The sequence below is a fragment of the Schistocerca gregaria genome, chromosome 7 (assembly GCF_023897955.1).
Source record: "Schistocerca gregaria isolate iqSchGreg1 chromosome 7, iqSchGreg1.2, whole genome shotgun sequence".
Classification (NCBI taxonomy): domain Eukaryota; kingdom Metazoa; phylum Arthropoda; class Insecta; order Orthoptera; family Acrididae; genus Schistocerca; species Schistocerca gregaria.
Window position 1 is genome coordinate 64,998,322 of NC_064926.1, and position 14,353 is coordinate 65,012,674.

Genomic DNA, 14,353 nt, shown 5'->3' on the forward strand with positions numbered 1-14,353 from the left:
GATAGTCGAAGTAGAGAGGATATAAAATGTCGACTGGCAATGGCAAGGAAAGCGTTTCTGAAGAAGAGAAATTTGTTAACATCGAGTATAGATTTAAGTGTCAGGAAGTCGTTTCTGAAAATATTTGTATGGAGCGTAGCCATGTGTGGAATTGAAACATGGACGATAAATAGTTTGGACAAGAAGAGAATAGAAGCTTTCGAAATGTGGTGCTACAGAAGAATGCCGAAGATTAGATGGGTAGATCACATAACTAATGCTGAAGTATTGAATAGAATTGGGGAGGAGTTTGTGGCAGAACTTGACAAAAAGAAGGGACCGGTTAGTAGGACATGTTCTGAGGCATCAAGGGATCACAAATTTAACATTGGAGGGCAGCGTGGAGGGTAAAAATCGTAGAGGGAGACCAAGAGATGAATACACTAAGCAGATTCAGGAGGATGTAGGTTGCAGTAGGTACTGGGAGCTGAAGAACCTTGCACAGGATAGGGTAGCATGGGGAGTTGCATCAAACCAGTCACAGGACTGAAGACCATAACAACAACAATGTAGATGTAGATGTGGAGAATAGAAGCTATTGAAATGTGGTGCTACAGAAGAATGCTGAAGATTTCTAAACATTCATGGTGGTGTCTGTTTGTTCTATATCGTGTCTCCCTACCACCTTCGCGCAACGACGCTCTGAGCGTGTTTTTTAGGGAATTAACTAGTTTGAACCTGGGACCTGCTGCTGGTAAGGAGACGCCAGAACACACATGACATGTAGAATTCAGAAGAGTTCAGTGAGACTAGCGATGATATAACCAAATACTAAATGATCTCAGCGTCAGCTCCACTGCACTCCCTGTAAAAGAATCTTAATACTAACTAAATTTAGTGGAAAGGGTTCAAGGCTTTCCTATTTTTAGTTAGCTGGTAAAATAACGTCGAAAAAGCAGTTAAATTTACCATTGGAAATTTTATTCTACTCACAAAACATCGTTTATAAATTGCACTATTGATGAAAGGAAATGTTTTAATACAGGATGGTAAAAACCAACTGCGTTCAACAAAAATGTGTTCTACAATCGATCGAAGGATGACCTATGCCGTATCACATCTATAATCTAGGTTTAAATTAAGTTTCACAAAAGAGAAAACTATCAAAATGGTCTACAACTATCAAAATGGTCTACAGTGACCCTCAATTATCTTTAATTACTTATTTAACTTGCCGTAAATTACAGTGGCTGATGTGGCTTCTCAATAAGTATATAAAAGAAAAATCATCGCGTTTCAGATCTTTTCTTCAAGTGGCAAATGTGAACACCATGAGTTTTAATTAACGATCGACACTAGTATTACGCAAAAAGAGGGTGTAACAGATGAGACTTCTGCAGTTCTGAGTGAAGCCTTATGCGCTCAAAAATGCGGCATCGCGTGCGTTCATTACCTTGTCGGTGTTTAAGCAGCGTCAGGGCGGCAGCGGCCGGCGCAGCAGCCATCCAGCTCGCCGTCTCGGAACCAACTCCTCTCTAACTTCTCCTTACTACAATTTACCGAAGTTAGTTTAAAAAAACTATCTGGCTATGTTTTCATCTGACTAATCAGGGTCTCAATGTTAACCTTAAGCTCCGCCTACAAAAATTCTGTCTATCCAATGAGAAACGTTATACTTTCCGTGGTGGGGCAATGTTTTTTTAAAGTTTGCAACGTAACAGAGACGCTAAAAAGTCTCACGCTAAAACCTGGAGCTGGTGTGGTCCTTTTAGCGTTATCGTGAGATCTATACTGTTCTTCTGGAGGGCTCTATCTTTTAACATGGGCTGGAGGATTGTCCTAATGTAACAGACACGCGAAAAAGTCTCACGCTAAAAGTTGCGGGTGGTAGTGGCCCTTTTTGTGTTATCGTAAGATCTATAATGCTTTTCTGGAGGGCTCTAGCTTTTAACATGGGCTGGGGGTGATCTTTGACGTACCTGAGACGCGAAAAAGCCTCACGCTAAAACGTGCGGGTTGTATAGTCGTACAGGTAGGCTCGCGGCGTGGGTGCCCAGCCCCTCCCTTATCTAGCTTAACACGGTTCTGCTCTCGGCTTCTGTCCTCGTTTCTCCCCTCGGAACTGCGTCTGCCTCACGGTGGGAAGGTATGACATGCATTTAGGCATTCTTGTGTTAGTCTGTGGTATTCCATTTGCTCACTCGTTACTCGTATTACTTTGGTTAATTTAATGTGTATATTTATTCGGAGCTATGTGACATACTACTGGGTTTGCTTATCATGTCAGGGTTTTCATGTAAGGTGTTGGATTTGCCTGACACCTTACAGATTGAATGGGTAGATCACATAACTAATGAGGAGGTACTGAGTAGAATTGGAGAGGAGTTTGCAGCACAACTTGACTAGAAGAAGGGATCGGTTGGTAGGACATGTTCTGAGGCATCAAGGGATCACCAACTTAGTATTGGAGGGCAGCGTGGAGGGTAAAACTCGTAGAGGGAGACCAAGAGATGAATACACTAAGTAGATTCAGAAGGATGTAGGCTGCAGTAGCTACTGGGAGATAAAGAAGTTTCCACAAGATAGAGTAGCATGGAGAGCTGCATCAAACCAGTCTCAGGACTGAAGACCACAACAACAACAAGGCAAAATATTTTCTACATAATTTCCAAGTATTTTAAACACTATAGGACGTGTTGATGTTAACAAAAAATAATTAAAAAAGTATTTGAATCTTATTCCTTGAATTATAATGCATTCGACAGTCACGTCTGAATAAAAATGAACTCGAGAGTCCCAACGTTAAAGTTACCTGTGACGTTGATATAGCTTTTAAACTTTACAGGGCGCAACCAGTCGTGGCGATAGAGGGAGTACAGTGTGTCAGCGAAGCCAAACATTTGTGATGCCTCCGGCTGTTGCCCCTCACAAAGATCACTGAAGTCTTCACGAAAGGTGAGGAACTGCTCCTCATAGTACAGCAGTCTACCGCTCAACAGTGGCCGCCTGTAACATACAAGTTCTGATGTTAAAAGTTAAAAATGAATAAAATCAATATACTAAATTATGTACAGTTTATACAAGTATGTAAAAATATCCAGTATACGTTTTCACTCAGCAGTGGAGAGCCTGCTAATTTCAAACTTCCTGGCTGGTTAAAACTGTGCGTCGGCCAACGGCTCAAAAGTGGATTTTTTGTTATTTTGTAATTAAATGTCCTTTATTGCAACGAATAACAATGAACTACAACGTTACACAATCGTTAATGCAAAGTATAACCTTCATCAAATGGCTCTGAGCACTATGGGACTTAACATCTGAGGTCATCAGTCCCCTAGAACTTAGAACTACTTAAACCTAACTAACCTAAGGACATCACACACATCCATGCCCGAGGCAGTATTATAACCTGTGACCGTAGCGGCCGCGCGGTTCCAGGCTGACGCGCCTAGAACCGCTCGGCCACACTGGCCGGCTATAGCCTTTATCATCATCATCCTTTAAATTGCTTACATAAAGGACAGAATTTTTTTTGAAAAATGGGACAATTTCAGTGCACATTTTGTATCTATTACCCAAAACATTATATCCATATAATCCCGTCCAGACTATAGTAACGTCACCTAGTGGGGAATGACTCTAGGCAGACACACACAAAACGCATCTAGTATCAGCGAGCGTCCTGTCCGTGTGTATAATGGGGAAGATATGAGATCTGAGTGTCACCCACGGCAGATTGTGATGGCCAAGAGGCCCATCAACGGCATTTTGCACTCGGCGTGACGGTGTCTGAGCTGCGGTGAGTGTCTTACAAGGCGAAACCGAGATGATGATGTCATTAAAGATGTCGGACGTCGTAGGCTGGGCAGAGTGGTAAAACAGGACTGGCGGCGAACTGTTGCGGAACTAACACCTTACTTTAATCCTGGTCAGAGTACAGGTGTGTCCGAACACACAGTGTGCTGCAGACTCCTACCGAGGGGCCTCCACAGCTGACAACCCACGCACTTGTCAATGTTAACATCACGACACAGGAAACTACGACCGAAAGCGCACATGAACATCGGCACTGGACGTTAGGACTGTGGAAGAGCATCGCACGGTCTGACGAATCCCAATACCTGCTTGATAATGCAGGCCAATCGCCTTCCAGAGGAACAGCCCCGTGACACCCGCACTGTGGTACCTACACACGCTCGCGGCAGCTCCATTCTGCTCTGGGAAACAATCATATGGGCATATACCGGGTGATCAACAAGTCAGTATAAATTTGAAAACTGAATAAATCACGTAATAATGTAGATAGAGAGGAACAAATTTACACACATGCTTGGAATGACGTGGGGTTTTATTAGAACCAAAAAATACAAAAGTTCAGAAAATGTCCGACAGATGGCGCTTCATCTGAGCAGAATAGCAGTAATTAGCATAACGAAGTAAGACAAAGCAACGATGATGTTATTTACAGGAAATGCTCAATATGTCTACCATCATTCCTCAACAATAGGTGTAGTCAACGAACAATGTTGTGAATAGCACTGTAAAGCAAGTTATGGTGAGGCATTGGCGTTGGATGTTGTCTTTCAGCATCCCTAGAGATGTCGGTCGATCACGATACACTTGCGACTTCAGGTAACCCCAAAGCCAATAATCGCACGGACTGACGCCTGGGGACCTGGGAGGCCAAGCATGATGTAAATGGCCGCTGAGCACACGATCATCACCAAACGACGCGCGCAAGAGATCTTCCACGCGTCTAGCAATATGGGGTGGAGCGCCATCCTGCATAAACATCGAACGTTTCAGTATGTGTTTATCAGCCAGGCTGGGGATTATGCGATTCTGTAACACATAGGCGTATCTCTCACCCGTCACGGTAGCAGTTACAAAACCAGAATCACGAATTTCCTCGAAGAAAAAAAGGCCCGACAACGGTAGATGTAGTAAATCCAACCCATACCGTGTCTTTCTCGCCGTGCAATGGAATTCCATGAGAGTTCTAGGATTTTCGGTAACACAAATTCTGCAGTTGTGGGCGTTGACAGACCCTCGGAGCATGAAATGAGCTTCGTCGGTCCACAACTCGTTACTCAACCAATCGTCATCTTCCGCCATCTTTGGAAACGCCCATACCGCAAATGTCTGCGCTTAACTAAATCGCCAGGTAGCAGTTGTCGATGCATTTTGTACGGATAGCACCGGAGGGTACTCGTAAGTGATAACCAAACAGTAGTGTATGGAATGCCGGTGCGAGGTGCGACTCCACGATCTCTGGCTTCCCCGTGCATAGACGAACCCGCTACAGTCTCCATTTCTTCCGGAACTGTCTCACCAGCATTACGCCTTGTGCTCGGTCGGCCACTACGGGGTCTATCGTCTGAACAACCCGCGGCTTCGAACTTCGAAATCATTCTTGCCACAGCTGTATTTGTCAACGGACCTTCACCCGTTCGAATCCCCTTCCTGTAGTGATAGGATCGTAACGCTGAACTAGCACATTCCCCATTCCGATAATACAGCTTCACTAAAAGCGCCTTTTCAGTTAACGTCAACGTGCTGTGACTGCTGGCACATCTGATTCTCTCTCTCTCTCTCATTACAGCTCCTTTTATACACGATTGCCATGCGCAGTCACTGACGTTTTGCTGTCCAGCGCCATATGTAGGACATTTTGTGAACTTTTTTGTTCTAATAAAACCCCATGTCATTCCAAGCAAGTGTTTAAATTTTTACCTCTCTATCTACACTCCTGGAAATTGAAATAAGAACACCGTGAATTCATTGTCCCAGGAAGGGGAAACTTTATTGATACATTCCTGGGGTCAGATACATCACATGATCACACTGACAGAACCACAGGCACATAGACACAGGCAACAGAGCATGCACAATGTCGGCACTAGTACAGTGTATATCCACCTTTCTCAGCAATGCAGGCTGCTATTCTCCCATGGAGACGATCGTAGAGATGCTGGATGTAGTCCTGTGGAACGGCTTGCCATGCCATTTCCACCTGGCGCCTCAGTTGGACCAGCGTTCGTGCTGGACGTGCAGACCGCGTGAGACGACGCTTCATCCAGTCCCAAACATGCTCAATGGGGGACAGATCCGGAGATCTTGCTGGCCAGGGTAGTTGACTTACACCTTCTAGAGCACGTTGGGTGGCACGGGATACATGCGGACGTGCACTGTCCTGTTGGAACAGCAAGTTCCCTTGCCGGTCTAGGAATGGTAGAACGATGGGTTCGATGACGGTTTGGATGTACCGTGCACTATTCAGTGTCCCCTCGACGATCACCAGAGGTGTACGGCAAGTGTAGGAGATCGCTCCCCACACCATGATGCCGGGTGTTGGCCCTGTGTGCCTCGGTCGTATGCAGTCCTGATTGTGGTGCTCACCTGCACGGCGCCAAACACGCATACGACCATCATTGGCACCAAGGCAGAAGCGACACTCATCGCTGAAGACGACACGTCTCCATTCGTCCCTCCATTCACGCCTGTCGCGACACCACTGGAGGCGGGCTGCACGATGTTGGGGCGTGAGCGGAAGACGGCCTAACGGTGTGCGGGACCGTAGCCCAGCTTCATGGAGACGGTTGCGAATGGTCCTCGCCGATACCCCAGGAGCAACAGTGTCCCTAATTTGCTGGGAAGTGGCGGTGCGGTCCCCTACAGCACTGCGTAGGATCCTACGGTCTTGGCGTGCATCCGTGCGTCGCTGCGGTCCGGTCCCAGGTCGACGGGCACGTGCACCTTCCACCGACCACTGGCGACAACATCGATGTACTGTGGAGACCTCACGCCCCACGTGTTGAGCAATTCGGCGGTACGTCCACCCGGCCTCCCACATGCCCACTATACTCCGTCGCTCAAAGTCCGTCAACTGCACATACGGTTTACGTCCACGCTGTCGCGGCATGCTACCAGTGTTAACGACTGCGTGGAGCTCCGTATGCCACGGCAAACTGGCTGACACTGACGGCGGCGGTGCACAAATGCTGCGCAGCTAGCGCCATTCGACGGCCAACACCGCGGTTCCTGGTGTGTCCGCTGTGCCGTGCGTGTGATCATTGCTTGTACAGCACTCTCGCAGTGTCCGGAGCAAGTATGGTGGGTCTGACACACCGGTGTCAATGTGTTCTTTTTTCCATTTCCAGGAGTGTACATTATTCCGTGGTTTATTAAGTTTTCAAATTTATACTGACTTTTTGATCACCCGGTATATGTGGGCTCACCGGTCATTTGGCCATCATCTCCTGTGCGGATGCACAAACAGTGCCTGAACTATTACGGGAGTCGGCAGTAATGAGTATAATGGGCAGCGGCGCTATGAATATAGTGCGGGACATCTACTGGGTCTCATGGGAGGCGTGCCAGAGATAAGTTCCTGCAGTCACACTATCCTCTGTGTCCTCGGTGGCTCAGATGGATAGAGCACCTGCCGTATAAGTACGAGATCCCGGGTTAGAGTCCCTGTTGGGGCACAGGGTATTCATCATTGTAATTTCATTCATGTGGCTACCCCTGGGTTAAGTGACGCTAGCGCAAGGCATCATGGCAGCCAAAGAGTATCGTATGTTGCACGCAGACCATGTACACCCCTTCATGATGATCATGTTTCTCGTCGGCAGTGGCATTTTTCAACAAGACAATGCGCCATGCCACAAGGCCAGGAGCGCGATGGAGCGGTTCGAGGAACACAGTGTCGAGTTCCAACCGATGTTCTGGCCCTCCAGTTCGCCAGATCTGAACGGCCTACATCTGGATTCCGATTGAACGAGGCGTCTGAGCTCATCGCCTGCTGCCCGAAATTTACGGAAATTAGGTGATTTCTGTGTGTAAATGTGGTGCGAAAACTCTCCTGCCCGGTCGATTTAGCCGAGCGGTTCTAGACGCTTCAGTCTGGAACCGTGCGGCCGCTACAGTTTTCAGGTTCGAGTTTGATGCGGCCCGCCACGAATACCTTTCCTGTGCTAACCTCTTCATCTCAGAGTAGCACTTGCAACCTACGTCCTCAATTATTTGCTTGACGTATTCCAATCTCTGTCGTTCTCTACAGTTTTTGCCCTCTACACCTCCCTCTAGTAACATGGAAGTCATTCCCTCATGTCTTAGCAGATGTCCTCTCATCCTGTCCCTTCTCCTTATCAGTGTTTTCCACATATTCCTTTCCTCTCCGATTCTGCGTAGAATCTCCTCATTCCTTACATTATCAGTCCACCTAATTTTCAACATTCGTCTATAGCACCACATCTCAAATGCTTCGATTCTCTTCTGTTCCGGTTTTCCCACAGTCCATGTTTCACTACTATACAATGCTGTACTCCAGACGTACATCCTCAGAAATTTCTTCCTCAAATTAAGGCCGGTATTTGATATTAGTAGACTTATCTTGGCCAGAAATGCCTTTTTTGCCATAGCGAGTCTGCTTTTGATGTCCTCCTTGCTCCGTCCGTCATTGGTTATTTTACGGCCTAGGTAGCAGAATTCCTTAACTTCATTGACTTCGTGACCATCAATCCTGATGTTAAGTTTCTCGATGTTCTCGTTTCTACTACTTCTCATTACCTTCGTCTTTCTCCGATTTACTCTCAAACCATACTGTGTACTCATTAGACTGTTCATTCCGTTCAGCACATCATTTAATTCTTCTTCATTTTCACTCAGGATAGCAATGTCATCAGCGAATCGTATCACTGATATCCTTTCACCTTGTATTTTAATTCCACTCCTGAACCTTTTTTTTATTACCATCATTGCTTCCTCGATGTACAGATTGAAGAGTAGGGGCGAAAGGCTACAGCCTTGTCTTTCTCCCTTCTTAATACGAGCACTTCGTTCTTGATCGTCCACTCTTATTATTCCCTCTTGGTTGTTGTACATATTGTATGTGACCCGTCTCTCCCTATAGCTTACCCCTACTTTTTTCACAATCTCGAACATCTTGCACCATTTTATATTGTCGAACGCTTTTTCCAGGTCGACAAATCCTATGAACGTGTATTGATTTTTATTTAGCCTTGTTTCCATTATTAGCCGTAACGTCAGAATTGCCTCTCTCGTGCCTTTACTTTTCCTAAAGCCAAACTTATCGTCACCTAGCGCATTCTCAATTTTCTTTTCCATTCTTCTGTATATTATTCTTGTAAGCAGCTTCGATGCATGAGCTGTTAAGATGATTGTGCGATAATTCTCGCACTTGTCAGCTCTTGCCATCTTCGGAATTGTGTGGATGATGCTTTTCCGAAAGTCAGATGGTATGTCGCCAGACTCATATATTCTACACACCAACGTGAATAGTCGTTTTCTTGCCACTTCCCCTAATGATTTTAGAAATTCTGATGGAATGTTATCTATCCCTTCGGCCTTATTTGACCGTCAGCCCTCCAAAGCTCTTTTAAATTCCGATTCTAATACTGGATCCCCTATCTCTTCTAAATCGACTCCTGTTTCTTCTTCTATCACAACAGACAAATCTTCACCCTCATAGAGGCTTTCAATGTATTCTTTCCACCTATCTGCTCCGTCCTCTGCATTTAACAGTGGAATTCCCGTTGCACTCTTTATGTTACCACCGTTGGTTTTAATGTCACCAAAGGTTGTTTTGACTTTCCTGTATGCTGAGTCTGTCCTTCCGACAATCATATCTTTTTCGATGTCTTCACATTTTTCCTGCAGCCATTTCGTCTTAGCTTCCCTGCACTTCCTATTTATTTCATTCCTCAGCCTCTTGTATTTCTGTATTCCTGATTTTCCTGGAACATGTGTCTACTTCCTCCTTTCATCAATCAACTGAAGTATTTCTTCGGTTACCCATGGTTTCTTTGCAGCTACCTTCTTTGTACCTATGTTTTCCTTCCCAAATTCTGTGATGGCCCTTTTTAGAGATGTCCATTCCTCTTCAACTGTGCTGCCTACTGCGCTATTCCTTATTGCTGTATCTATAGCGTTAGAGAACTTCAAACGTATCTCGTCATTCCTTAGAACTTTCGTATCCAACTTCTTTGCGTATTGATTCTTCCTGACTAATGTCTTGAACTTCAGCCTACTCTTCATCACTACTATATTGTGGTCTGAGTCTATATCTGCTCCTGGGTACGCCTTACAATCCAGTATCTGATTTCGGAATCTCTGTCTAACCATGATGTAATCTAATTGAAATCTTCCCGTATCTCCCGGCTTTTTCCAAGTATACCTCCTTCTCTTGTGATTCTTGAACAGGGTATTCGCTATTACTAGCTGAAACTTGTTACAGAACTCAATAAGTCTTTCTCCTCTTTCATTCCTTGTCCCAAGCCCATACTCTCCTGTAACCTTTTCTTCCACTCCTTCCCCTACAACTGCATTCCAGTCGCCCAAGACTATTAGATTTTCGTCCCCCTTTACATACTGCATTACCCTTTCAATATCCTCATACACTTTCTCTATCTGTTCATCTTCAGCTTGCGACGTCGGCACGTGTACCTGAACTATCGTTGTCGGTGTTGGTCTGCTGTCGATTCTGATTAGAACAACCCGGTCACTGAACTGTTCACAGTAACACACCCTCTGCCCTACCTTCCTATTCATAACGAATCCTACACCTGTTATACCATTTTCTGCTGCTGTTGATATTACCCAATACTCATCTGACCAGAAATCCTTGTCTTGCTTTCACTTCACTTCACAGACCCCTACTATTTCTAGATTGAGCCTTTGCATTTCACTTTTCAGATTTTCTAGTTTCCCTACCACGTTCAAGCTTCTGACATTCCACGCCGCGACTCGTAGAACATTATCCTTTCTTTGATTATTCAATCTTTTTCTCATGGTAACCTTCCCCTTGGCAGTCCCCTCCCGGAGATCCGAATGGGGGACTATTCCGGAATCTTTTGCCAATGGAGAGATCATCATGACACTTCTTCAACTACAGGCCACATGTACTGTGGATACACGTTACGTGTCTTTAATGCAGTGGATTCCATTGCCGTCTGCATCCTCATGTCGTTGATCATTGCTGATTCTTCCGCCTTTAGGGGCAATTCCACACCCCTAGGACAAGAGAGTGCCCTGAACCTCTATCCGCTCCTCCGCCATCTTTGACAAGGACGTTGGCAGAATGAGGCTGACTTCTTATGCCGGAAGTCTTCGGCCGCCAATGCTGATTATTTATCAAAATTTAGGCAGTGGCGGGATCGAACCCGGGACCGAAGACGTTTTGAGTATGAATCAAAGACGCTACCCCTAGACCACGACTACAATCTAGTTAGGGTTAAGTAGTTCTAAGTTCTAGGGGCTGATGATCTCAGATGTTAAGTCCCATAGTGCTCAGAGCCATTTGAACCATCCAGTGACCTACCAAGGCCTCACTGCTTCCTTGCCACGACGTGTAGCAGCTGGTATTCGTGCCAAAGGTGGACATACCAGCATGATGATCTCAGATGTTAAGTCCCATAGTGCTCAGAGCCATTTGAACCCTCCAGTGACCTACGAAGGCCTCACTGCTTCCTTGCCACGACGTGTAGCAGCTGTTATTCGTGCCAAAGGTGGACACACCGGCAATTATGTAGGTGGCCATAATGTTCTGGCTCATCAGGTGTCAAAAGTCATCGGATACGTTCTAATACCGTGTCGAACCTCCTATTACCTGGAGAAGCGCAGCAGCTCGACTTGGCGTGGACTCCACAAGTCTGTGGAAGTCCCCCGTTACAATATTGAGCTATGCTGCCTCTACAGTTGTCCATAACTGCGAAAATGTGAAACGGTTGCCGATGATTCTGTGCACAAACTGACCTCTCGATTATGTCCCAGAAATTTTCCCTTGAATTCTGGTTGGCCAATCTGGGCGGCCAAACCATTTGCTCCAACTGCCAGAATGTTCTCCAAAAGCAGTCGCAAACAAATGTGGGAAAGTATCATGGTGCATCCTCATTCATAAAAATACTATCCTTGAATGGCTGCAAATTAGCTACAAATAATCTAACATAACTATTTCCTGAGAAAGACCCCTTGATTTGGGGCTGAACATCCCGTCCATTCCATATAAACACAAAACAGAGCCACCACAAGCTTGGTCATTGTCTTGTTGACAGCCTAAACTCTAACCCTACTGTCAGCTCTTGCCATCTTACGCCAGACGTTTCGTAATGGATGCGTTCGTCATATGTCCCACATGGATTTCTGCGATTATTTCACGCAGTGTGGCGCTGTGGATCTCGGAATATTGAATTCCCTAATGATTTTCAAAATGGAAAGTCCCATGCATCTAGCTCCATCTACCACTACGTTCAGTTTGTTAATTGCCGTCGTGCAGGCATAATGAAGTCGGAAACCTTTTCTCGCTCCTCTGCTAGTATCTCGTTTGAACTGATTTTAGATGTAAATTTGGGAAGTTAAACTGGGAAAACTGCTTCGGAATATACGGTGTCTTAAAAGCAGAAAATCACGTGTATTGCAAGAAAGTGAACATGTGATATTTATGTCAATGAGTTGCATGATTTCTTCAAATCTGTTACAAATGAAGGTAATTAGGCCACGTTTATGTAAAATTCACTGTATGCATAATAAAATCGCTATCTGAAATACAAAACACTTTGAGCTACTCTGACACGAATCACGACCCATCTTCACACCTTTACTTCAGCTAGTACCGCATCTGGGACATTCCAAACTTCACAGACGTTCTCCTGCATACGTGCCAGACCTTCACACCTGGAAGTAAGATACCGCAGTGAAATGACCTGGAGCTTCGCCTGCTGAATGAATGTTCACTCTGTAGCAGAGTGTGCGATCATTTGAAACTGCTGGGGTCGAGACCCGATGCGGCACACACTTTTACACAGCCAGAAAGTTTCGTCTCGAAAGTAACTCACGGAGCATCTGTAATAACCCTGCTTCTCAAGCCTGCTAGGACAGCTGATGGCACAATACCCAAACAAAGATGACATCTGGTCAATAAATGCAAATGTAACGTCGAATAATTCCACATGTACGGTGCCTTTCAGGTAATCCAACGGCTGAGAACATTGTGACCTGGTCACTTAAGGCATTTCAAGTTGCCTTTACAACCACAAAAAAAATTGTATTTACTTGACAATAGGCGTTTGGTTTTACTCATATTTAATCACTTTCAGTGGTGGTATTTTCATCTAGTTTCTACTTAAAACCGGAAGTGCCGATTGCTTGTACATCTGCGCTTATTCCATTCTTTCGCACTGGAATTTTTGTCCTCTTCGCACCTTTACAAGCAGTACAAGTTACTGACTTAAGCCACGACGAAATAACACACCAACACAAATGTTTCTTTGCCCAGCCGCTGGAGATGTTGCATCACATGTGGTGCTGTGGGTCTCTCGTTTGATAGGGCAAGTTATCAAAGAACAATTGATGTCCATAACACATGGACCTCAGATGAGCGGACCCTACACCGATTCGATGTGTATGTACCAGGTAATCTGATGATCAGCCTAGAAGCCTCAAAATTGGCCATGGTATAATAAAATGCTCAACAATTAATTTCAGTCTGAGACTATTTCTTGTTTTCCTCATTAAATTACGACTTCATTCCCAATAACCCTGCTAATGACAGATAGTTTGAAATGCATGAAAAGTCTTACTCCCCATAGTTCTCGAATGTCACCATTACTTGAGAGCAATATCGTCAATTATTAAAGGGTGAAGGTGCATGGTAACGAATTGAGTCTAATACCTGGGTTCCCAGTTTCACTGAAAAGCAATAGTTGCCAAATTATGTGATATTATCCTGCTGAAAATTTCGTCAGTTCCTTGTGATGCATTCGAGTTACAAGCTTGGACATAAAGTACCATTTCTGCTCCGCTAGGTACATCTAGACTTCGTGCCAGGACTAAATTCATCTGTTTTGTAACACAAAGATGGAAGCAGGTGGATAGTGACAATGGCCAAGATAATTTCTGTAGGGTGCTTTCCTTGGGGACGATTTTCTAGATTCAACCAAAGAATGCAGGAACGAGGTGAGCATGTGACTTCCACTGAAACAATGTGTAAGGGCAAGCATCGGAATTTATGAACAGTTTCCCGCTCTACTACATACAATGTATGTGTTGGAATGTTGTCTATCACAGTCAGTTTAGGAGGAGGTGCATTGGTGCACAAAGTGACAAGTCAACAGAAGACAAAATAAATAATGCGATTTTGATTGATTATGGTCCTTAAGGTGCCTTAGACAACGACTGACAGCCGCCTATCTTTACTCGCCATAGGGAATTGGAGTCTCCAGAGGCTGTGTATAAATGCCTGGTAGACTACTACCATGGCAAACAATCATAGTCAGTGTGCGCAGAAAGGCTGCCCCCAAGGATCAATGTGCGATCCATAGTTTTGGCTTGCGGCACTGGAGCTATTACTACAGAT

The 14,353-nt window shown here is 45.1% G+C and overlaps 1 protein-coding gene across 1 annotated transcript in view; it reads right to left on the reverse strand.

The window, feature by feature from the left end:
• The window catches only part of LOC126281523 (uncharacterized), a 124,264-nt gene that overhangs the window by 24,723 nt on the left and 85,188 nt on the right, over positions 1-14,353 (reverse strand). The window contains exon 6 of the mRNA XM_049980564.1: positions 2,792-2,985. Within this exon, the coding sequence (XP_049836521.1) occupies positions 2,792-2,985 (194 nt within the window). The remainder of the gene's footprint in view (positions 1-2,791; positions 2,986-14,353) is intronic.